Below are 24,897 nucleotides of genomic sequence, written 5' to 3' on the forward strand. Positions count from 1 at the left end.
TGAATTTGCTGCACATCTGCGTACAAAGCTCTAATATGAAATGTGATCTTCACATGACTACGCGAGCATGCCACTGACGTCACGGTCACAGAATGTACTGTAACGTTACCTTCACACGCACACTACAGATTTACAGACTTACAGAGTACAGCGAACAGACAACTGATGGGTTGGATCCAAATCTGACAGCCAAACAGCTAGTGACTACTAGTGAAAGGCCCTCCTTACCACTGCTGTCAGAAAGGCATAGCCTGCTTTTTTAGAGCTGTGAGCGCCGGAGCTGGCCCTGTGTCTCCTGAGTTGGTCATGCAGCCTCTGACCCCTGACGGATCTCTGTTTGAAGGGTTTTGCACGCCTAGAGCGGGGGCCGCCCCTGGGTGCTTTGGGCGAGGTCCCCGCCCGGGCGCGCTCCCAAGGCTCAACGGGCGCGGACCTAAAGAAGCATTCGGCAGACAGGACTGGCAGAGGGGTGCCAACGCAGGGCACGCGGGGCAAGGGCAAGGCGAGCCCAGTACTTACTGCCAGATCCTGAACTAGCTTCTCCTCAAAGGAGTACTCCTCTGCCTCTATCCAAAGTCTCTGATAGGCCGGGATGAAGAAGTTGATAGCGCGATGCCTGGGAAGGGGGGAGGTGGAGAGGAATGGAGGGGAGTGGGGAGGGAGGTACAGTGGCATTAGGGTGGGTTCTGGTGAGTTTTTGGAGGAGACAGGAAGGAGAGATGTAGGGGGAGGAAGGGGTTAAAGGAAGTGCATTTCAGGCAGGGTGGTGATTGGTCAATGTGGGACCCACTGGCTTTTCTGACTGGTCACATTTGATCTCTAAAATAACAGTAGGTACTTCCATCAGGTTGTAAAATTCATTAGAGGAGCATGCACACTTTAGGGGAGATATGCAGTTTTCCAACAAATTGGTGCATTTCTTGCAGTTATTAGAGTAGATCACATAATTTCCTTAATAAAGATGCACAGATGTGTTGTAAAACTGCAAAACCTTTGGAAAAATGTCAGATGAAAAACAAATCTTTAAATCATAAGAGCAGGAAGCAAAGTAACATGAAACAACTTTTAAACTGTATATTACTGTAACCAAGCAAACTTTTGGAAACCTGGTAGCCAACTAATGAAAGTCAAAATTGTATTCAATAGATTTCTTTCTGTCTTTCTTCTTCTCCTCTCCTTTCTTCATTCCTTCCTTCAGGGTACACCTGAAATGAGACAAGGCCTGCAGCTCGCAGTGTGTTTCCACTTTCCAAATAAGTTTGTTTCAGTCAATTCTTGGGCTCATTCTAGCTGACCAATCAGAATCAACAGTGAAGAAACAATTGGTTGCTAGGCAGAGCTCGGTCCACAGCCTGGTGGATGAAGTGGGGGGGGTGGTTGAACAGATGAAGCATTCGCCCTGTGGTTTCACTTTACCGTCAGCAGGGAGAACAGGCGGTCAAAGCTGGAGGCTTGGAATGCCCTTTCCAGCCAAACCTCCCGATAGCCATTCAGGAAGTAATTATTATTTTTGTATCTGAGGGAGGATGAGGTAGTGTTATGCAAGAAAACAACACAGAGGAGAGAACGTCGTTAGGGAGGTGATGAGGGGTTTACGTGGGCACACAATCAAGAAATAGAATGCCCCACCAACCTCCTATGACTACTTGGTGATTGCTTGTTATGTACGGTTAGTTTGAGACCGAGCAATGTTTTACTTTCTTTCTTTTTTTAAATAGTTCATGTCAATATTTAATTATTGACATTGTAAATCAGTTTCACAACGGTGTAAAAGAGAATCACCTGGGTAGATTGTAGAGTGGAGCCATGCGGAAACAAGCCACCACAGCACGCTTACGCTGTTTGGACAGCAGCTTATGCATCACACTCTTCTTATTTCTCAGAGGCAGCTCCACCTGAGGGATTAAGAAATAACTGCGGTGAAACGCCAAGTGGGAAATGTAGTGATAACAAAGATGATATGTGCCTGGTACTGTATTATGTGGTGTTATTGCTGCTTATCTTCATTATCAATTCATCCCTTACTTTTTCAAGTGATTTAAAAAGCTTGTTCTGTCCCAGACTTAAAAATATTACATTTAAAATTATATAAAATACAGAAAAACAGCAAGTTCTTTGAGCAGATGAATAGATAACTGAGTAGATATATCTGTGATCTACTTTTAAGTCTGAAGAATATTGCATATGCTTATTTTTTTATGTCCTGTGATGTATTGTTGACTTGGGTGGGTAGAAATAAAAAGGAGGAACTGTGTTTCTACCTGATCCAGGTGGAAGACTGCAGCTGAGATGCTCTGCACTCGGTCCACTGTGTGTTCTGAGTTTGCAGGCTCCTCGCTCTTTACCACCACATCCTTGTACAGGTTCAGCTGCCACTGGACTGCTGGGTCATCAGACTACGACACAATAACAATCAAATCCATAAATAAACAGCAGCCTTATACTAATGCTACAAACCCCAATTCCAATGAAGTTGGGACGTTGTGTAAAACATAAATAAAAACAGAATACAATGATTTGCAAATCCTTTTTTAACCTATAATCAATTGAATATACAACAAGGACAAGATATTTAAAGGAATACGCCACTGTTTGTTGAAATAGGGCTTATCACAGTCTACCCTGGCTGTAGATAGGTGGGCCAATGCATTTTTTGTCTCAGTGCAAGTAATTAGGTTGTTTTTTTGTCTTTTGTTGGCTCACTTTTACTCACAGCAGGCTAACCGGCAACATAGGATTCCATTCACTACGCTAAGCTAACTAGTGCTGCCGGTGTTGCACCGGACTAAAACAATGCATGCACAAAAAATGCGTTGGCCCACCTATCAACAGCTAGGGGAGACCGTGATAAGCCCTATTTCAACAAACGGTGGCGTATCACTTTAAGGTTTAAACTGATAAACGTTATTGTTTTTTTGCGAATATTCACTCATTTTGAATTTGATGCCTGCAACACTTTCCAAAAAAGATGGGACAGGAGCATGTTTACCACTGCTGTTACATCAACTTTCCTTTTAACAACACTCAATAAGCGTTTGTGAACTGAGGACACTAACTGTTGAAGCTTTAGAGGTGGAATTCTTTCCCATTCTTGCTTGATCTACGACTTCAGTGGCTCAACAGTCCGGGGTCTCCGTTGTTGCATTTGTATTGTTGTATATGCGCTTCATAATGCGCCACACATTTTCAATGGGAGACAGGTCTGGACTGCAGGCAGGCCAGTCTAGGACCTGCACTCTTTTACTATGAAGCCACGCTGCTGTAACACGTGCAGAATGTGGCTTAGCACTGTCTTGCTGAAAGAAGCAGAGACGTCCCTGAAAAAGACGTAGCTTGGATGGCAGCATATGTTGCTCCAAAACCTGTATGTACCTTTCAGCATTAATGGTGACTTTGCAGATGTGCAAGTTACCCATGCCATGGGCACTAACACACCCCCATACCATCACAGATGCTGGCTTTTGACCTTTGCGCTGATAACAATCTGGATGGTCCTTTTCCTCTTTGGCCCGGAGGACATGAAGTCCATGATTTCTAAAAACTATTTGAAATGTGGACTCATCAGACCACAGCACACTTTTCCACTTAAAGTGGTTGCTATATGGCTTTCGCTTTACATGGTAGAGTTTTAACTTGCACTTGTAGATGTAGCGACGAACTGTGTTAAGTGACAATGGTTTTCCGAAGTCTTCCTGAGCCCACGTGGTAATATTTTTTCCATAATGTCAGTTTTTAATGCAGTACCGCCTGAGGGATCGAAGGTCACGGGCAGTCAGCGTTGGTTTTCGGCCTTGTCGCTTACATGCAGAGATTTTTTTTGATGATATTATGGACGATGATAAAATCCCTAAATTCCTTAAAAATTTTTGTTGAGAAAAGTTGTTCTTAAACTGTTGGGACTATTTGCTCACGTAGTTGTTCACAATGTGTTGAAACTCCCGTCATCCTTGCTTGTGAACGACTGAGCCTTTTGGGGTTTCCTTTTATAACCGATCATGACCAATTAACCTGTTCACATGTGGAATGTTCCAGACAGGTGGGTTTTGAGCATTCCTCAACTTTTCCAGTCTTTCGTTGCCCCTGTCCCAGCTTTTTTGAAACTTGTTGCAGGCATCAAATGAGTGAATGTTTGCAAAAAAACAATAGTTCATCAGTTTAAACATTAAATATCTTGTCTTTGTAGTAAATTCAATTGAATATAGGTTGAAAAGAATTTACAAATCATCGTATTCTGTTTTTATTTACGTTTTACACAACGTCCCAACTTCATTGGAATTGAGGTTTGTACTTAAACTGCTCTTGCTGCTAGAATTATAACCATACAAAACATCATCTCACCTTGTCCTGGAGATGGTAATTCTGACGCAAGTGCTCCTTCACCTCCTCATCTGTATCTTTCTATGAAGGGAAAGGGTATTCATAACAGAGAAAAAATGCAATGCAGTGTTAATGAACTATTGTTATATTTTAAAAGTAAGTAGTCAGGGTGCTTATGTGCGTATTAAGTCACATTGGACCACATTGGAAAAATATTTCTTATTCTATAAATACTGAAATACTGCACCGAAGTTGGTAAATGGCTTTAATTTGCATCACCAACAATGCTAATTTTTGTCCGCAACTCCTTCTGGATAACGCCTAACATAATGAAATAGAGGCTGAAGTCTGTAATGCAAAGAAAGACCATACAGACTGCTGTGACTTAAAGTGGCTATTTGTAACTTTCGGTTTGTGTTGATTCTAGCCGCCACTTTGGACAAAAGCGGTAGTGTTTTTACCACACCTGCTGTCATAAAGGTCTTTTCTTTATAGTGATGTATTACCCACTCTATATTACTGAGTTAGCATTACCGGGAGGTCATATAGTTGCAATAAATGTTTTGCCTAGACAGAAAATCATTCATTTACACTTAATTTACACAAGGGTTGCATACGGTAACTTAGCGTACTAGTAATGTGTCACAAGCCAAAGCATTAAGAGTTTGTAATAACGTAACGTAATAATAACTTTATTTACATAGATTATATATATAATTTTATCAGCCATAACTTCTAAAATAAAATAATAATACAATAAGGCCGATATGAAGAAATCTCCTGCTTTTACCTGGCTGGATACTCTAACACAGACTTTTCCGGTGTTATACTGAAATCTGCGACCCATCAGAAAGTGTGATTGTAGAGCTTGTCTACCTGCCGTAAATCATTTTGTGACTTTGCGGGAAAAATCTGACCCAGGGAAAGGCATTCATAAAAACTATATGAAAATAGAGTTCTTTTCAATGTTAGTCTCATTTGCTGTTACAGGTCATTCATGATCATCCGATGAAATATTAAACAGTTTCAGAAACATTAAAAAGTTACATATAGTAAGTAAAGCCACAGTTACATATGTCTGGTTAAGAAGCATCACTCTTGCTTAATATACAGCTAATGTTTTTTTATAGAAGATTCAGAAAGATGCTCTCTAGGCCCAACTTTCAACTTCATTAATATTATTCATCAGTGTCAAATTATAACACCTAAAATAACTTAAGATAATGCCGAATATAAGGACAGCATAATAAGAGATGGAGTACATGTCGGACCTCCTGCATAGAAAAAGGGACCCTAAAAAAATCAACATAAGAATTTAGTTTGTTAGGATTTAGGTGGTCTAAAAGTCTTTGCACCATGTCCTGTTTTTGTTAGCTTACCAGACTGTAGCGCATCTTGGCAAGAGAGATGAGCTCCTGGTCTCCTGGGGTGCACATGTTTAGGCCGACTGGCAGGAGCTTCTTCAGGGCAGCCACGATCAGGGAGGTCTGGATGGAGTAATACTCGCCTCGGCGACGCTTGTGTTTCCTCTCCTGGTCCCCCCCTGACTACAGAGAAAGAGGAGACATGGACATCTTAAAGACACGTTTTTAGCATTGCCATTGCTTTCATCAGAGCAATTATATGATCTTGCCCTATCTTGTATTTCTAATTTAACTTTATCCTATGTTATTGTTCGTTCGTCCTTGTTTTTTTTGCAAATGTTATAATTCTTTGCTTATATGTACAGCACTTTGTGTTGTACTTTATACATGACTTGAGCTATATAATAAAGTTTTGTATTATGCTAAACTGTTGACAAGCAAAACTGAAATTGTATCTGGTTGTGGAATATCCTATCGGTTATGTCCTGTGTGGTTTGTATTTCTGTTTGTCTTTCTATTATTCAATTAATTTATTAAAATATATGTATAAATACACACAGTTTATTGAAAATGTTTTTGTATTTCCCAAATCCTCAATCCTGTATTTCATTTTATTTCATTTGCATCAGATTGATGCTTTTGTGTACTGTATGTTTTCTTCTTTCAACAAGGCAACTTTTGAGAATTCACCTTTCTCTTAACCGACTTAAACATTTTAAATTTAGCACTCAAATTAAATTTAACCCTGGTGTTGGTCCTGAGGTCGAATTTGACCCGTTTTCAAAGTTTTTTATATCAGAAATATGGGTTTCTTTTAACAAAATTGCCCCCCAAAAAATGAACATTGATGCATGGAGAGCAGGTGAAATATATGATTACTTTAATTGAATTTTGGGTGTTTTATTCAATTTTAAAGCATTTGAAAAAAAAAATGGTTTTCACAACAGTATATCCTCACTAAACTTTGACAACACAAGGGTTAACAACCAGAACTGAGATCAAATTTCCAATGACTATGCTTTCAGGGCAGAAAAACTAAAACTAAAAAATAAATAAACTGTCTGGCTCTGCCAAAACAAATAAACAACTCTCAAAGTGACAGCTTGTTGAGCGACTGCTGGACCAAACACTGTTAATATCAGGTTTATAACCCGACTTTACTACGTCAAATGTCCACATGAAATGTGATATGTCGTAAACCCTTGCTGTAGTGGTGAATTTAAGAGGTTTGAACTTATACAGTTGATTTGTAGAACATCTTACATCTACATATTTAGAGTGTTCAGTGCATGTAAGGGGATCAATTAAAACATAAGGAATGTGCTTAAAAGGACTTTTCCCTTTCATTAGGAAAGTCTGTGAAATATAGTAGCAAGAAAGGAAGCACTTGGGTATCCCGCCAGGAAGTATTCAGGTTGTGTTCAGCTTTTCCAAAGTGCTGACACAGCGGACGGGCAAGCAGGATAAGAGCGAGGGTAAAGTTAGCCTTGGAGAGAACTAAGATGTACTCTGCTCCATCTCCTGGTTTCATTACAAGACAGATGTCTTTCTATAATGAATAGGTCCCTTTCCAAAGAAAAAGAGTTATTCTTGGGAGGCCTGTGAGTTAGCTCGCCTTTACTGAGTAAATTTTATCTACACTATTTCGAATCTTAAGGGGATCAATACTAATAACGCAATTATTTCTTGGCCTGGCAATGACATGTCATGGTTTACAGAGAATTTCTGACCCACATGAAGTTCAAGCGGACAAGAGATGTCTGAATGTTGATTCCTACTGTTCCCTAGTAAAAACTCAAGGAGCGCTTTCAATGGGTCAGTCATACTTTTGGACACCCCTGACATTTGAAGTACTCAGCCACGCTATTCGTTTTTACTGAAGACATAAATATTTTTTTAAAAATGGCTCACAAATATAGGCTGTCACTTTTTAAAAAAGACCAAAGATACAAAGACAATACTTGTTAGTGGGATCAATGAAATGTTGGTTTTGGTCTTTTCATCGCTTTTGATGTAAGAACAAAACTAAATATCAATAGACTTATCATTTTACATATTTTAGTAAAGTAATAATCAGATTTTCATGATAAATGTCTGTTAAGTCACTATTGCCGAATGAGGTGACACTGAGCCTACAGCCCACCGATGAATGCACTTGCATTTGCAGTATTATAAACTGGGTGTCTGCCGACATTCCGGGGAAAAATCACAAGCGGCGCACAGTTAGTGACGCATTTTCTATCACACAGCTGTGGTTGGTCCGACAGAGAGGGTAGGCGGAGCTAACGCAACAGATTCACTCTTTGACTCACTTGTGTGTGAAGCAGTGTATCCTACTGTTATTTTCAGTCTCTGCTAGGTGAAATAAGTGAGATCCCAAAACACACCAGCAATTTCTCTTCATCAATGTTCTCTTTGGAATCTTCGATATGCTGGTATTCACCCATATCACATGAAATATCTATTATGTTTACCTTGGACATCTTTGCCTTGCCCTCTCCTGTCAGGAAGCCCAAATTGTTGATCTCATTCTGAACCACAAAGTTTTGCTCTTCACGCTTAAAGTTCTGGATTCAGAGGACAAAGAAAAGAGGTTAATCAGGAAAGACATCCTCAAGACCAGTATCCTGGTAACAGATGTGATATGACTACTAGGTTGAGTAGTGAGACTTACATGGGACTTGCACCAGAGGATGAAGATCTCTGCCACCATCCTGAAGAGCTCAGTGGAGTCTGCATCCGGCTCCTTCAGCCACCTACACCTGGAATGTACAACGACACGAACCAGAGACTATTGAGTTACATTAAGTTGTGGTACAACTGTGCAGGACACAACAATATCATAACTTAATAGATCAGAAACAGAGGTGGATAAAGCTCAGGCACTACAGGAAAATAATAATGCTGTCTGAAACTGAACAAACTGTTTACAAATCAAAATCCCCCAAAAAATCTGAAAATAAAAACTAATCTTTCTTTGGTAAAATTGTACCTGTTGTTGTCCACATAACGGATGAGCATGGGGTAGAAGGCGTAGAGGTCTCTGCAGAGCACAGCAAACTCATCCAGGATGAGCAGCTCGGCCTCCTGGTTGTCACTTTTACCGTCGGCCTTCAGCAACTCCTCTTCAGCCACAACCTTCGTTTGCAGCACATCAACAACTCATCTCCGGCAAGCAATTCATTAGTATAAATGTCCTCACACACGATCCCATCCAACTCAGTGGTAATATTCTCCTCCCTGTATGCTCTCTCAGTAAGTAACAGTTGTATTTTTACTCTCAGTAGGTGGTGTGACTGAGCATACAGTTCTTGGACTAGCTCCTCTTGACTACTGACAGCTCCATATTAACACTGTAAATTCAGCAGCTTATGATGGAGTCAGCAAAAAATCTACTTAAACCATAGGTGTCATTAAGCAGTGGATAGAATGTGTTATACCATGTATGTCATATTTGAAGATCTCACCTTCACTGTCTTCTTCCTCAGTTTGTCCAGTGTGGGCAGGAAGTGGGTTCTCAGCAGATCTGCTCCAGCCTTGCAGATGATTGGCTGAGAGTAGACTGGAGACAAGAGACAATGGAAAATATATATTCTGGACATGGGCAACTCAGACAAACAGACACCAAAATCATTCCTCTGTCCCTGGAGGTTATTGGCTCTGGTGTCAAGTGTCACAGCTGTCAAACTATATTTGGCACTTTTAGTTTTAGAACAACCACAAGTGTTTAAGTTAGATCAGCAATTGTGGTTTTTACCATTGTCTCTGAAAATACAATAGTACTAAAAACAGGAAATATTAGTCAAAGAAAAGTCAAATACATGACAAAGCATGAATTTCCCTTATCTGCCGTCCCTGTTTGTTAATAAATAAATAAATAATTTAAATGCGGTTTTAAAAAGTGAGAAAGTGCCTCAGGCAATGGGCTCCACAACAGCCAATTAAATTACCTGGCCTTTCCTGAACTCCCCCTGAGGAATGTGCACTTAAAAATGCAAATGTTCTACAAAAACTAATATTAACACTAGGTTCCCACATGGGCTTCATCATTTACAATAACTTTTTATTATTTTTAATTAAATTTGTTTTTATTATTTTAATTAATAAATAAAAGTTATTTGATATTATGCTGTTTGACTGGAAATCTAACTCTTTCCTTGTTTGTTAATGTTTTTAAAAGAGAAAAAGAATGAGGGTAGTTTCTAGCTCCAATGAAATGTGAATACATTTTCCCATTCAGCAATTCATTTGTAAAATTACCTCACATTTCCTGACAACCCAAAATAACTTTTTACAATCTCTGACTTTGCAAGTCTAACAAAAAAAAACTATCTGACCAGTGACAATCCCTTTCAAATCATATTTATTCTTTCTCTAACTGCCTTGAGTCTGGCTCTTACCAGCAATCCTCTTCATCCAGGGGGCGTCATCAATGCCCAGGTTGTTGTTAAGGATCTTGAGGATGTTTCCCAGGATGATGCTGAGGTGTTCAGAGGTCACCTTAGTGCAGCAATTGGCACCTGGAGGTGAGTTCTCACAACCTTTCTCCCACCAGTAGGACAAATAGTTACACAGCATGGGAAGGATCACTTCAATGACCTGCAGGAGACAGGCTGAAGGTGAAATGTCTGTATGTCATGTAGGCATGAAAATAAATGTACATCTCGATAATGTGTATTTGTACACTGATAATGTCTTATAAGAGCCTTACACTCAAGCTCTGTGTGAGTTGTATTCCTACAGTGACACATTCCAACTAAATGTACACAACTTAAATGGTTAGTTGTGTCTAAACTGTTTTTAAATTACTTCAAAATGTTCTATATAATTTAGATTAGCTTGTAATATAATCAGCACACATTGCAACGTTAAAATTATATATTGTTAAATTATTAGTTTTAAAAAAAAATATCAAACTAGTAATACATAAAGTAAATAAAACGTTCATTAAAGGGGTACTCCGGCAATTTAGTATTGCAACTCAATAGAGACATAATGTTAGAATGTAAGGTAAAAATTGATTGAGCAAAGGCTGAGATATCCTAACTTTTAGTCCAGCAAGCCCTATAAAAATGGATCCCACCCATAATGTAAATCATTAGCATAGTAGTGAGCATGTTTTTGTGGGACCAAAAGCGTAAAAAATGTGTTTGTATTAATGTAAATATCCCATCAGCCTTTCAGACCTGTGGCACGTCACTGTAGCGAGCGCCAGACTCTGAGACGTCGCTGACATCTTTCAGCAGTCTGTCAAGATGAGGCATCTCTGGAGACATCTCCTCTACCGTGTCCGGCATACTCAGGACTAGAAAAGGAAAACACAAAGACAACAAACAAAAACAAATCCGAATTTCTTAGAAATATTTCAAGAAACTCAAAAGCATATACACAGCAATGTCAAAACATTGGAAATGAATGGGCTAATGATTAAAAATTAGGATCGAGTGGACACTCACTGGCTCTCTCTCGGGGGGTCTTGGTGTTAAAGACAGACAGCGGGTTGTGGGCGTTTAATTGGGGCTCCAGGAACGCCACAGGCATGGCTCCCACCAGGATTGCCAGGGTCTCCCCCAGCGCTGGAAGATGCCTGCAGATCAACATGTACATTAATAAAGTCTAATTTTAAAGAAAAGCACACCAAAAATAAATTGTTACATGTCTTAAAGTCTTCAAACACACTGTTTCAAATGAGTACTGTGACCCCAGGTGCATAATGTTAGTGGTGGTGACCAAACATTTTGGGGTCATTGTTAGGACAAACTTTAACACTCAATCTTTACCAATGGGCTATCAGTACAGAGAACCTTCCCAGAACACCACATGGCATCAGGATTCATTTAGACCAAACTGCTATGGTACGGTTGTGATCAACTTTTTACTGGTTATTTTACAGCTCAAGGTGAGAAACTACAGTTCTCTTTCATAGCATTCGTTTCGATTTCCCACTATGGGATACACCCCTCCGCATGTTCACAGAGGCACTTGTTCCATTACGCCAGCCCTGAGTGGCTGGCAGTCGTGACGTCTGCGTCAGTGCCCCTGCCTTATATACGGCTGACGCGGCGACACCTGTCATTCAATCCCCTCTTCTTGCTTCAGGAGCCAAGCTCTTGTTTTTTCAGTATCTATTAGGCTAACTAGCTTAAATGTCTGCAGACCAGAGCGAACCCCTCCGTCACCGGGCGCTATTAGCAGAGGATACCACAGCAACTGCCTTCACCATAGGTAACGTTAGCTGCATATACTCAGGTCTATCTCCAAACAGTGGAATATTTATTCTAGCTAGCACAAGTTGGTTTAGCTACTCCAAGCAAGCTCACTCTGCTGCAGCGTGGTTACCTCACCGCCCTCATCAGCTCGTTCTAGCTAGCCTTAGCTGGATTACCATCTCCGGCTGTTTCGTCTCCATCCTTGGGGCAAGCTAATGGATACGGCTGCAAAGCTACCTCCCGCAGGAAGACGCCTGGCTCTTCTTTGCACCTACGGTAATAAGATTTCGAGCAAGGACATGCACCAGGTCTGCTCCATTTGTCTAGGGCTGGAACATGCTCCAAGCGCGATTGACAACCCCGGCTCGCGCACTCACTGCGCCAGTTTCACAGTGAAAAGCCTCCGTCGTAGGCTAGCCCGGCAGGCTAGCCTCTCCGACCGGGACCTCGTTGCACACACTAGCACACAAACTGATACTGTGGAGCGATGTTCATCTCCTCTGGGTGAGATCGACACACGTCCCCAGAGTTCCAAATTTGGGTGTGGATCTCCTGTCCAGGGGGTGCCCATTCTGCGGAGAATGGAGGTTACATCCGGGGGTAGTGGATCAGATTTAGAGGCGCTTTGAGCTTGAGCGAGGCTGACCACAGAACAAGGTCTGGTCGCAGGTTGGTAGCTGCGATCTCAGATGGGAGCAGAGTTTCCTGTCCAAGTCTGCCAGCTGCTTCCAGTCCTGTGCTCTGCCCAGCTGCCCAGTGTCTGGTCTTATGGTGGTGAGGCTGGCATGACCCCCGTCCTCCTGAACAAATGGTGTTGGCTGCCACCAGGATGACGGGGGAGGAAGGGCATTCACACTTGTCCGTCGACTTTCCAGCACTGCTGCAAAAGACTTTAGGTAGAGAGAACTAGGGCCTTTAGAGCAGTTGTTTGTGTCCTGAGCGAAGCCCCATGGGGGCTCTCACAGTGGACAGCGGACGGCATTGCAGCAGCGTACTGCAGCTCTGGCCTTCTAGCGCCTGCTGGGCTGAGGGCCCACTATAGCAGAGTCTTGCGACCTCGTGGGCCCTGTTCAAAGGGATCTCTATTCAAGAGATTTGTGAGGCGGCTAGCTGGTCCTCGCCCCTGACATTTGCAAGGTTTTACAAGTTGGACATAACAACACCCAACCTTCCCAGCCAGGCTCCCTGACGCAGACTTCACGACTGCCAGCCACTCAGTTAGTTTATAAATTGCTATTTCACAGTTCCTTGATACCTATTCTCAAGATGACAGAAATCAGAGCAAGGACCCATCATTACCAAGGAGTCTTAAACTGTATGATTAGATATACAGTACTGTTCATGTGTAGAACCAAAAGCTATTTTACATCCTGCTGCATGCATGGTTTAACAAAAGTTTGGCCTCCTACTGTACCTCTCCACAAAGATGTTCTTTCCAGTTCCCAGAGAGTACAAACAATTCAAGATTCGGTAACAGGACAGCTGCACATCATCCACTGAAACAAACAAAAATATTCATCAAGCATTTCTTTTTTTTTTTATAAACTTACATTACTTAAAAGATGACAAAAACATAAAGGGAATTATTCTAACTTAAAATGTTTCTATTGTGTAAATGTAGAATCTGTATGCATAATAGGCAGGTAAAGACGGTGTTTATACAAGAACAATTGTCTCTTTTAAAGTCCAGTTGGGGACTATAATATACTTGTAGTCCTTTCTTCAACACCCCATCTCTTTTGTTTTATTGCATTTCATTTTATTAATTTTTTATTTTCCTCTAGGAAACTATATAGTGTGACCATGGCGTGACTTTATTTATCAGTGTATACTGTACATGAGAGGAGGAGAGAAGAAAACTTATTTTTGGAGGCACTGGCCTTATTAATATGTATATGCAAATGTATCTAACTATAAATAGGGTAATCTCTGGATGTGTGTGTCCGTTGTCTCTGAAATCTCTCATGAACTGTTCTTCCAAATCTACTTTACACTTGGTTTCCTGGGTACCCTATGAACTTAGGGTTTGGAATTTGGAGCAGTTTGGACAGGGTTGGATATTAGTAAACTGTGAATACAACTAAACAACATGAACTTGTGTATTGTCACAGGTGACCAAGTCTGTTCAGTTACTTTATTGTATCTATTTATGTTGTGGTTTTTAAATGTTATATTCATGTTTGTTTGTTTGTTTTAAATTAAAAAAAAAACACAAATAAAGTTTTAAAAAACTGAAAATAGTGGGTGTGATAACACAAACTCACACAGCAGGTCCACTCCAAACCCATATGTCGTGATGTGCTCAAACAGGGCAGTGAGGATGGGCAGCAGCGCCACAGTCACATAGTTGATGCTCTGGGTGACGCTCTTCATCTGGGCACGGGACTGCATAAACTTCCCCAGTTTTAGCATCTCCAGCAGCTTATCCAGGTCCTCTGCCGCGTTCTCAAAGAAATTCCGAAACCCGGCTTTGACCAGCTCTGAGCCAGACTTCATCACCGTTCTGAGAGAGAGGGGAGGAAATACAAGGGCTAGTGTGCATCCACAAGACTAGTTGGTAATTGTCTACTTGATGGATCACTGTGCATACAGTATACAGACAACAATGTGTGCTTACCTGGTGTCAAGTGAGTGAGTAAGGATGTGCAGACAGCTCACCATCATTGCAGAGTCACTTCCTGTGAGAGAGACATTCACTGTAGATGTAGAAGACGATTAAAAGCAAAGAGGCACATGGGCATACAGACAGATACAATGCCAACCTTACCAAAGAGAGAAATCCTGTGTCTGACAAGAGCTGCCAGCTTACAGAACAGGCTGGAAAAGAAAGACGGTAAGAGCAGATAATTGAAAAAAAAGGCTTCAGAGAGAACAAAGAAGAGCTGAAAAACGCAAAGTAAGCAAGAAAATAAGAAAAGGTCTGATGGAAATATGAAAGACAAAAATCCTGCACTCATTGAGACAAAAGGGAGGACTTCCATGGAAAAAAAAAAATAGAAACACTGATTAAACAGAATATGTATTGCTTCCATACAGTACCTAGTGACCATCTCCTTCTCTTTGTTAGAGGCGCAGCCACAGCTGCTCAGGTTCTTGCTGGGCGTGGACAGGAAGTAGAGACAGTGGTTCTTTAAAGTTTGATCTGTCAGAGGAAGCAACACCTGGAGAGAAGAAATGTTGCCATGAGACTAAAACTTCAATAAAAGCCTTCTTAAAAGTATATTCAACAGCTTATCCGTGGTCGCAAAAAGTGTTCCAGACCTTGGCAAAGAACTTGATTTCCTGGTCATGAGGAGATTTGTCCGTCTTCCCACTGGTGGCCATAGCCTCTGGATTTACAATGATGTTGAGTGGCAAGGTCAGCATTTTTGAGAGTTCCGAATTATCGTAAAGCACCTCTAAGCGCCCCTGTGTTTAAAATGCCGCACACTCACCAAGATGAGCGATGAACTCCTGGGCCGAGTCCACGTATTTCAGCAGCCTTTTGAGAAACTTGTAGGCAAAACGCTTCTCCATGGATGATGATTCCTGCTCTATGTCCTTCAGACCTCTGTCAGATGAAAGAATCACCAATAACTTATGTTCAGCTTTTTTTTCCATCACATTAATGAAAGCAAGGTTTGTCAATATGCTGTCAATGCTAAGTAATTGCTTAAAACTTAGGGAAATATTGTGATTAGAAAAATATACAACTAACGCTTAAGTTTTGAAGTATACAATACAGTCAACTTTTTGAACTGCTTTGACATTACAGTATGTCTATTATTTTTGCTTATTTCTTCAATAAAGGATACATTGGAGTGAGAGGAGGTTAACCTTATGACGGCATAGCCACTGATCTGCAGAAACTTGAAGAGCTCCTGGGCCTTCTCTCTGTCTCTGTACTTCTCTTTGGCTGTCAGGGTGTCATAGGGTACCAACAGTGGGTGGGTCCCTCCTCCTGACAAGTCAAATCAAATTCAAAAATCATTTCAAATGTATTTCACACAAATTACTAGTGGTAGCATTACCGCAGCTCAAGTGTATTTTTAAACGGTACATTTACATACCTTTGCTAACGAGTTCAGTTTTCTTCTTCTTGGCCCAGATGGTGTGGTAGTTTTCTGCAACCACCTCCACCATGCCCTGCAGATACAACAAAAATGTCTTGGTTTTGTGTTGAGATTAAGCCATATGTGCCAAATTATTACGACAATAACTCATCATATTCTTATAATGACAACAACGATTATAAAAAGTTGAACAAAAACCAACCTGTAACTCACGAGACAAATTGACATTGTGCAAGTCCATCGGAGCAGGACTGAATTCATTGATCTACAACGTCAGAATAAGACAATGCAAGCACAAAACCAGATTTGGTTATTAAAAACAATAAATGCATTAGAATTATTCCACAATAATTCTCTTTAAATCAATGCAGCTGTGATTCGATTGATCTGACTCAAAGCTTTTACATTTGCAGTTCTTAACATGTTGGTAGCTCTTTCCTGGAAAGAATGCTCCTGGTGTACAAGAAGTACTATCTATGTTAATTAAAAACAGCAAAAGCTGAGGCTATTTAGCACAAAGGATAAATACAACCTTAATAAAGGAGAATCATGTGAATGTATCAGTCCGTAAGGGAGATAGTAAATAAGTATCACAAAGGAAACATTTGTGACAACATTATTGTTAACATTATGAGTGGATTATACACCAGGATGTTACCTGAGACTCAGAGATCTTTCGCTGTTTTTCGCTCTCTTGTTGTTGTAACATGGCATCTCCTTCCTTGGTCCTCTCAATGTTCCAGCCCATAGCCAGCATGCTCTTCAATGACTCCCTCACTGGCCAGCGGTATGTTTCTCTCTCCTACATATTACACGTGCACACACACCCACACACCCACACACACACACACACACACACACACACACACACACACACACACACACACACACACACACACACACACACACAGTGTTAACAGCAAAGAAAACTTTACATTTGTTCTGTACTAAACAACAGGGGGCAGTCTATCTACATGTGTTATTGTGATATTCTCTATTCTCTCTCATGCTTACAAGTCATGTTTTCAAGTTGGCCAACTTTATTTTGTGCTCTTTAAAAATTACAACACTGGCTCTTGCCCTTGATACAAACACCATTTTTTGTTGTCTTTAAACTAGAGATGCACTGATAGACCAGTCGGTGACCGGAATTGGCCGATTTTCACGTGCTCGGCGGCCATGACCGGCGACCGGCAGGTCAGCGTGACATATGCTGATTTCATGCCGGTCAATGCTACAATTAACTGACAACATAAGTTACACGAGTTACAGTTCTCAAGGACGCACGCACACACGGACACGACAGCACAGTGAGTCTCTTTCCTTTCTCTCAACTTTTCCGCCGTGTTTCGTGCATACCCGCTCGCGGTGTGAATTGCGTGTACGCGCTATTCTCGCACATGTAGGGAACCTCGTGAATTAACCTGCAACATGTCAGCTGTTTGGAAATTCTTCAGCGTGTGTGCAGAAGATAACAAGTTTGCAATATGCAACACCTGCAAGGAGAAAGTAGGGTGTGGAGGGACGACACCAAAAACCAAAATCTAACTTTTTTAGTTGGATATTGGATGTGAAAAGAAGGAAATGGTTCTAACATTGCACTTTAGATGTGTGTGAATTTCCCACACCAGGAGTAATTTATATAGTTCTATTTTATGGTGATCCTTTATCTGCTCAAAAAAATGTCTATGTTCTGCGCAAGATGTTAATAAAGAAAAGATAGAAAATATTTGTGTGTGCTGTAAAGTGGTTAGAAAAAATTAAAGCGGAATTGGCTAAAATCAGTAGCTTGCCTAACTCAAAGAAAATCGGAAATCAGAATCGGCCTAGAAAGTTGTAATCGGTGCATCTCCACTTTAAACCAACTTTGCCACTGACTGAGAGGGTTTCCTTTTTACAACTAAAACTCATCTACCTCTAAAAGCTGGTGAAGCTAAGATTTATTTCATAAAAAAGGAACTTGTGTTTGATACACTATCAGCAGTTAAGAGATGGCTTACTACTCCCCTAGCAGCATCTGTGTATGTACCAGTGTGCAGTGTTGTAATGTAACAAAGTACAATTACTTCACTGCTGTACTTAAGTAGAATTTTTACGTATCTGTACTTTACTTCGTTATTTATATTCCTGGAAACTTTTACTTTTACTCCACTACATTTCCAAAATAAAATGTATACTTTTACTCCGCTACATTTCCCCTAAGCATCTTAGTTACTCGTATTTTATTACACTAAAAAAAGGAAGTTTGGCGAATCATTGCTCCTAAATTGCCAAGATAATGCACGCACTATTCCAGTCGGTGACCTAATGCCTGTTTGTGGCCATGCGGCAAAAAACAAAACAAAAACAAACAGGCAAAAACTAAAGAAGAAGAGGAGGAAGCATAATGACTGATAATGTCATGGAAGCACCTGGTGCAGGCTCTGCCGCCATGGTAACAGACGATGACCACCCCGACGACAGTGGTGATAAAGATAACGTTACACACCTTTGGCCATAAAGTTCATAATCAAAGTTTTTTTTTTTACTTTTACTTCTAATATTTAAGTACATTTAATATCAGAAAATTGCTATGGATACCTAAGTACTGTTAATATCAGATACTTTAAGACTTTTACTCAAGTAATATTCTAAAAGGAGACTTTAACTTCTACCAAAGTCATTTTCTGGTAAGATACTTGTACTTTTACTCAAGTATTGCTTTCGAGTACTTTATACAAGACTGCCAGTGTGCATGTACCTTCTCACTCAGCGCTTTGTAAGGCTTCAGCAGTGGATGGGTTTTGGCCTGCTCATCAAAGCTGTCTCCATGTTTCCAGCCTGCTGACACCTGCAACAAGAGTTCATTGTAGTCCCATGTATTATACTGCATTCTAGCTATATAAACTCAGTAGTAGAAACACTAATATATTGTGAGTGCTTGCTGTCCAGGCATGCTACTGTACCAGACAACGTAGAGTACAATCAAAATGTAATAAAGTTAGGTATTTTATATGAGAGATGGCATAACAAAATGTCAAAAACAGAAATGAGGAAACCACATGGACAGGGACTAACCTTCTCTGAGGACCACTTGTCATGGGAATGCTCTGCATATTTGTTGGCAATGTACTCAAGTTTTTCAGGAAGGGAGATGCTAGAGAGTGGAGATAATGTTTAAATATGTATTGTTATTTCAAAGTCACTTTTACTTTGTTTTGTTTTGCAGACAAACACTCCACGAAAAACACACAGATTTGACTTTAATTACCGTTTTTAAACTGGCAAAATCAGTTTAAGATATATTAGAAAAATTTCAACATTGTGCATTTTCATCTTTGACTCTAGGAAAAAAATAAGTAAATTCCTTTTTTTTAGACCACTCACTTGGCAGTGTTGACAGGTTTCGGATCAAAGTTGCCCTGTGCATCCACTGATGCCTGTTTCTCCAGTGTTGCTCCAAGACTTGCATCCACAAAGTCCGGAGGCAAGGCTCCAGCGATGGCACACAGGCACGACATGGCCATTTTGAAAAGGTCAGCATCATACTTCTACAGAAGAGACAGATACAGCAGAATGAGGAAATGTCTGCTTAGCTATTAGATGTAGACTGTGCAGACTGATCAGAGAAAGAGCTGGAAAAGTGTCAACCAAGGGATGGCTTGTCACAGACTGATAAATGATTCAACTGTTTTGACTTTGCCTCAGCTGCATTGCTCACAAGCACTTCATTGAGCTTTCTCTTCACTACCTCTGACTACAAAGAACGTTTCTCACGAGAGCCTCACTCGGATGTCAAAAACAAGTTTTTCGGAAAACAGAATATAAAAAACCAGCAGAAAGAGGAAAGCTTTCTGAGAGCAAACACCAATAGAATACTAAAGATTTTCTTATGCAAGAGAGAGGGATTTAAGGAAAATATTGCCCTGCCTCCTGATACCTGAAAATGAGCAAGAGGACGAATATATTAAGAAAATACAGTTTTCCAAAATCATAAATAATGTCCAAGTCCGTGCACATACTCTCGGCTTATCTTAATGAAGATTTGATACAACAGGGTTTCTGGGTGTACCTTCTGGGAAAGGGAGTCAAAGATTCCCCAGAAGAGTTTCTTGGTTAGGAGGAGCTCCTCCTCAGAGGCTATGCCAAAGCTGCCCATACCAGAAGGCAGGCAGTAGTACTTCCAGTTCCGCTCATAGTGGCTGGTCAGAAGCTAGAGATCGGAGATACAAGAACACAAAACGTTTGAGTTCACGTTGATAAAATATCCTTGCACATCAATGACCAGAGCGTTAACGGTTTCATAGCACAAAATCAACATTATACTGTATTAGATGTATTACTGCATTCAGACATTTACGAAATGGTTGGGGGAGGAAAAGATCCTATGTCTGGGTGTTTAACACACAGCAAGTGAGGAGGATAAATTGGTTGTGAAAAACAACAATTATCCCATAACTCTTTCAACTAAAGAATCAAGCACACTAGTGACAAGAAACTCTGCCCAGTGTCTCACCCCGAGAGGTATCCGGCAGTATTCAGTGAGCATGGGAACGTCGAACACCAACCGCCTGAGCAGCTGTTGCATCATGGAGGGACGCAGGTGCCTGTAAAATACCAGGATTACATTATTTAAACATAAACATACAGAAGCAGTGAGTAGAGACTCCCTAGATATTATAAGTTTGACACAGTAACTACAACAACTGCAGATTCAGTATAATACAGTATATATACACACTCGCACACCACACTTATCTGATATAATTCTCTTACGTGCAATTAAACCAAGCTGAGCACCTGAACAGAAATATGTACTCATATCAACTGAATGAAGATAAAAACATTCTGTAATGTGACCATACAGTAACTATGTGGCAGACCAGTATGGTGGTAATGTATGTATAAAACAGGGTCAATTGAGGTCAAACTCCAAAATGGCTGCCAACATTATGTGGGTAAAATCTTTAATTATCAGTGTGATCATTCTGAAATACCAAATAGGTTTATAATAAAGTATTATGTTGCTGATGCTAAATTTGGCCCAGATAAAAGTTAAAATCACTCAAATAGTATGGCAGAAGAACTCTTTGTTGCTAAATCAATCTTACAAGTCGATGTGCCATAACAGAAAAACAATGCAGGCCTAATTTATTAGCCAAATAAACATACATTAAATAACAAATAGTATGAATTCCTACTGTTTGCCTTCTTTCAATGTTTATATTCAAGATTCAAAATCCTTTATTAATCCCACAATGGGGAAATTCACACTGTTGCAGCAGCAAGGGATAGGGAAAGTAGTACAAGACACTCTAAAGATAAACACACAATAAATAAATAAATATAAGTAAAGAGAAAAAATAGTCAAATGTATTTAAAGTATTGCACAAGCACATTATTTTTGCACGGTTTATCAGTCCAAGTGTGTTTGTGTGTTTTGTCCATGTGGTCTCCTGGGAGCAGTGCTGATTGTAAAGTCTGACAGCAGCAGAAAGGAAAGACCTTGACGCTTAAAATAACAAAGCCAAAAATATCGTATCAGATTATTTGAGCCTAAAAGTGCACAAAAGCTTGATAAAGTTACCCCTGAAGTAATACTGCCCTTAATCTAGTATACTGAATGTCATTGTAATCCTGCAGTTTGTCCTACAGCTTGTCTACAGTTTGATATGTGTTGCACAGCCATTTTAACCTGACTCCGCCAGATGGATTGCTTCGCATTTGCTCGGCATATCCATCTGGGAACTTTCCGTTGGAGAACTTTTGGGAAGGGGCGGAATACGGGTTATTTGATTGGATGAACCATCTGTCTATCACCTATGTTGGTGATAGACGGGCCAAATCAACCAATCAGATCCACGAAGCGTATGAAAATACAACCACAAGCCCGCCCCTTCTGCTGCAGGCAAAGCATAGCTCGTAAGCTCAGCATGCAAGCAACATGTCGGTAAAGGATATTTGCCGTTTGTGTAACAAGAATTTAGGAATAAAAGTCACCATTTCAGGTTCCCGGACCATATTCCAAAAGAAGGATCCAAGAGAAAAAAAGCATTAGCGAGCGGCTAACAGAATTAGGGCTACCGCTGGCTGATAATACTGGTTAGCTGATTGGATAAACCATCTGTCTATCACCACCTAACCCACCTCAAAACCAACGCTGATTGGCCCGGTCGTTTGGCTAACGGCTCCAAATTTTCTCTGCCTCAAGATGCCAGACTGATCTGCGAGTGGAAAACTGGAGCTCGCCAGATCAGGACGGTCTCACGAGGCTACAGCCATTTGACAGTAGCCTAGTTTAAAAGATAACATGGTGCAGCCTCTGTAAATCTCCAGCTCCCCTTTACTCTTTTGTCTCAGCTGAGTCTGAACAAAGCTTGACAGGCCTTACTTGCAGATAGCCAGCAGACACTCCTCAATGGCATCCCTTTGGGCTTTGGTGAGTGAGCGTCCTTTGGATAGCCGGTAGATAGTCTGCAGCGTTGAGTCAACCAGCTGTGCGTAGTGCTCTGTGCTGCTAAAGAGAGCGGCACAGCGGGTGAGCAGAGGCAGCAGGGCCGAGCCGATGTACCTGTTCATGGCCAACGCCGTTTCAGTGGTACTCAACACTTCCTGTGGAACAGAGAGCAAGTACGTTGAAGGATGGAGAGAAACAGTAAACATATCTCCACATGTGAAGATTAATATAAAGTTGGAGTGAATACAGGCTCCTGGTAATAGCTAAAAGAAACATTATGTGGTTCTACGGTAGTAAAGGGAAAGTGGAATTTAAAAGACTTTATTTCCCTTGGCGTCGCAGTTGGGAATCATTTTAATCAATCACTGAGGTTTGAAAAGGGCATTGACTGAATAGAGATTTCTGTATATTTTTCAATCTAAATTTGACTTCTTCACAGATAACCTCTTTGATTGCTAGCTTTTGTTTTAAGATTAGTTTGTATAAGTGATGGTCTGCCTGTCAAATACAGAAAGTGTTAACACGAGTCTTGGACATCCTAAACGTGTCCTGTGAAGTTAGGGTTTAGATTCAGTGTTTCTTACCAAAACACTCCTCGAGGTTTAACAAACTTGTTGAATGCATTTTCTTCCTCATAAAAACATTCACAAAGCAGTGCAATTTGCATGAATTAAAATGTTGTTTACATCCATGTTTGCTAGCTTGCAGTATTCTACTTCACTACCTTTGTTGCCCCCTTGCCATGATTCTTGGCTCGTTGCAGGCACCATTTGTTAATCAAACCATGAAACCAACAGAAGGATGTGAATCGTGCTGCCCATGTGCTCATGCACAATACAAACAAAATGGAAATCCACTAGCTTGTTAATCAGATAAGGTAATGCTGGAATAAAACAAGTCTGCTTGCGACGTGTATAGCCCGCGAAGCGTAGATATGTGCCTAATTGCGTACCTGGCCATTCATGTTGGACGCGTACACTACCAGTCAAAAGTTTGGGGTCACTTAGAAATATCCATTCCACTTCATTACAGACAGAATACCAGCTGAGATCAGTTGCATTGTTTTTTTAAATCAGGGCAGCAGTTTTCAGATTACATTATGTGCTTACATAATTGCAAAAGGGTTCTCGACTCTGGTCTTTAATGCAATATCTATATTGCCCATTATCAGCAACCATTCATCCAATGTTCCAAAGGCAACTTCTGTTTACTAATCTGATATCATTTTAAAAGCTAAAGGCTAACTGAGAAAATATTGGAGAACCCTTTTGCAATTATATAAGCACATCATGTAATCTGAAAACTGCTGCCCTGGATAAAAAACAATGCAACTGATCTCAGCTGGTATACCCCCTCTAATATATTGGAAATTTCTAAGTGACCCCAAACTTTTGACCGGTAGTGTATTTCTCCGCGCCGGTCACAAAGCGATCCTCTCTGATAGAAAGAGACGCGTGTATGTGTGTGTGTGTGTGTGTGTGTGTTTGCTATGATTGTAGTTTAGATTGTATACAGAACTGTGAGTACTGGTATTATTACGAGATGACAAAAAGACCATTCAAGTTAGAAATGTAATTGGAACAGAGATAGAGAAGACATATTTAATATTAACACCTGCTAGAAGCGAGAACTTTTACTTTGTGCAGGTTCAACTCTGACATGCGGCCCTTTGCAGCATGTCATTCCCTCTCTCTCTCCCCTTTCACATCTTCAGCTGTCCTGCATAATAAAGGGCTAAAATGCCCCAAAAAATTATCTAAAAAAATAAATAAAAATGTTTTGGTAGCTAGTGAGTTGAAATTAAAATAAAATTAAATAAAATAAAAAAAAAAAAAAAAGAAAGGTGAGGGGGACATGTGTTGAAAGTTATTTGGGTTTTCTCTCACTCACCGTGTCCAGAGACGCAGAGGCTTGGAGGTCAGGCAGGAAGCCGACCTCCAACATATGGAGCAGGAAGCTCTGGTCCTCGATACCGTACACTCGTTCCAGGAAGAGCACCATGGGGGCCTTGTGGTCCGGACAGAAACTGGCTGACATGTCGGGTTCTGTCACTGTGCCATCTGAAGTTTCAACACATTTTAGGGGAGAAAGGTTCTAGGTGCCATTTGTAAACATTGTATTTATTATATCTATTTAATTTGTTCAAAAGATAAACAGTGTAGCATCACGGGTGTATTTATAGTAAAAGTAATTCTGGGCATGATAAGCTATGGAAAGTTATTAAAAAAGCAAAACGGTGTGATTGCTGCTGGCAATTTTCCTCCACAGTAGAACCACAGAGAGAAAAAATTAATAGCTATTTACACCTGAATGAAGTGGAGATGATTTTCAAAGTGCAGAGATATGAATTTATTTAAGTTTCCTTCATCTAGCAAAATTAGAATCTGATATACTGTGGCTTGTGTTTGTATATTTGGTTTAAATCAAAGTGAGACTAGTTTATAAGAGTGAGACTAGTTTCAACCTTGAATACATTTTTTGCATCAGCTTTTCTGTCACTTTTAGCTGCCATTAGCTAA

At 40.5% G+C, this 24,897-nt stretch overlaps 1 protein-coding gene across 5 annotated transcripts in view; it reads right to left on the reverse strand.

Moving 5' to 3' along the window:
• ryr3 (ryanodine receptor 3) overlaps positions 1–24,897 on the reverse strand; it is a 125,948-nt gene that overhangs the window by 17,389 nt on the left and 83,662 nt on the right. For 4 of the 5 annotated variants that reach the window (XM_028604543.1, XM_028604541.1, XM_028604544.1 and 1 more), the window contains 30 exons: positions 24,269–24,438; positions 22,313–22,533; positions 20,438–20,528; positions 19,994–20,134; positions 19,309–19,472; positions 19,000–19,078; positions 18,683–18,772; positions 16,601–16,744; positions 16,145–16,207; positions 15,940–16,015; positions 15,707–15,830; positions 15,325–15,440; positions 15,152–15,219; positions 14,930–15,051; positions 14,658–14,707; positions 14,508–14,568; positions 14,155–14,393; positions 13,305–13,386; positions 11,138–11,268; positions 10,868–10,986; positions 10,082–10,280; positions 9,149–9,243; positions 8,674–8,819; positions 8,356–8,443; positions 8,156–8,248; positions 5,697–5,864; positions 4,339–4,398; positions 2,262–2,396; positions 1,783–1,895; positions 520–616 (listed from right to left, as the gene is read on the reverse strand). In XM_028604543.1, the coding sequence (XP_028460344.1) occupies positions 520–616; positions 1,783–1,895; positions 2,262–2,396; positions 4,339–4,398; positions 5,697–5,864; positions 8,156–8,248; positions 8,356–8,443; positions 8,674–8,819; positions 9,149–9,243; positions 10,082–10,280; positions 10,868–10,986; positions 11,138–11,268; positions 13,305–13,386; positions 14,155–14,393; positions 14,508–14,568; positions 14,658–14,707; positions 14,930–15,051; positions 15,152–15,219; positions 15,325–15,440; positions 15,707–15,830; positions 15,940–16,015; positions 16,145–16,207; positions 16,601–16,744; positions 18,683–18,772; positions 19,000–19,078; positions 19,309–19,472; positions 19,994–20,134; positions 20,438–20,528; positions 22,313–22,533; positions 24,269–24,438 (3,545 nt within the window). Of the gene's footprint in view, positions 1–519; positions 617–1,416; positions 1,517–1,782; positions 1,896–2,261; positions 2,397–4,338; positions 4,399–5,696; positions 5,865–8,155; positions 8,249–8,355; positions 8,444–8,673; positions 8,820–9,148; positions 9,244–10,081; positions 10,281–10,867; positions 10,987–11,137; positions 11,269–13,304; positions 13,387–14,154; positions 14,394–14,507; positions 14,569–14,657; positions 14,708–14,929; positions 15,052–15,151; positions 15,220–15,324; positions 15,441–15,706; positions 15,831–15,939; positions 16,016–16,144; positions 16,208–16,600; positions 16,745–18,682; positions 18,773–18,999; positions 19,079–19,308; positions 19,473–19,993; positions 20,135–20,437; positions 20,529–22,312; positions 22,534–24,268; positions 24,439–24,897 lie in introns of all 5 variants that reach the window. The other variant, XM_028604542.1, reaches the window with a different exon arrangement.

Source organism: Perca flavescens, chromosome 18 (assembly GCF_004354835.1).
Source record: "Perca flavescens isolate YP-PL-M2 chromosome 18, PFLA_1.0, whole genome shotgun sequence".
NCBI lineage: Eukaryota > Metazoa > Chordata > Actinopteri > Perciformes > Percidae > Perca > Perca flavescens.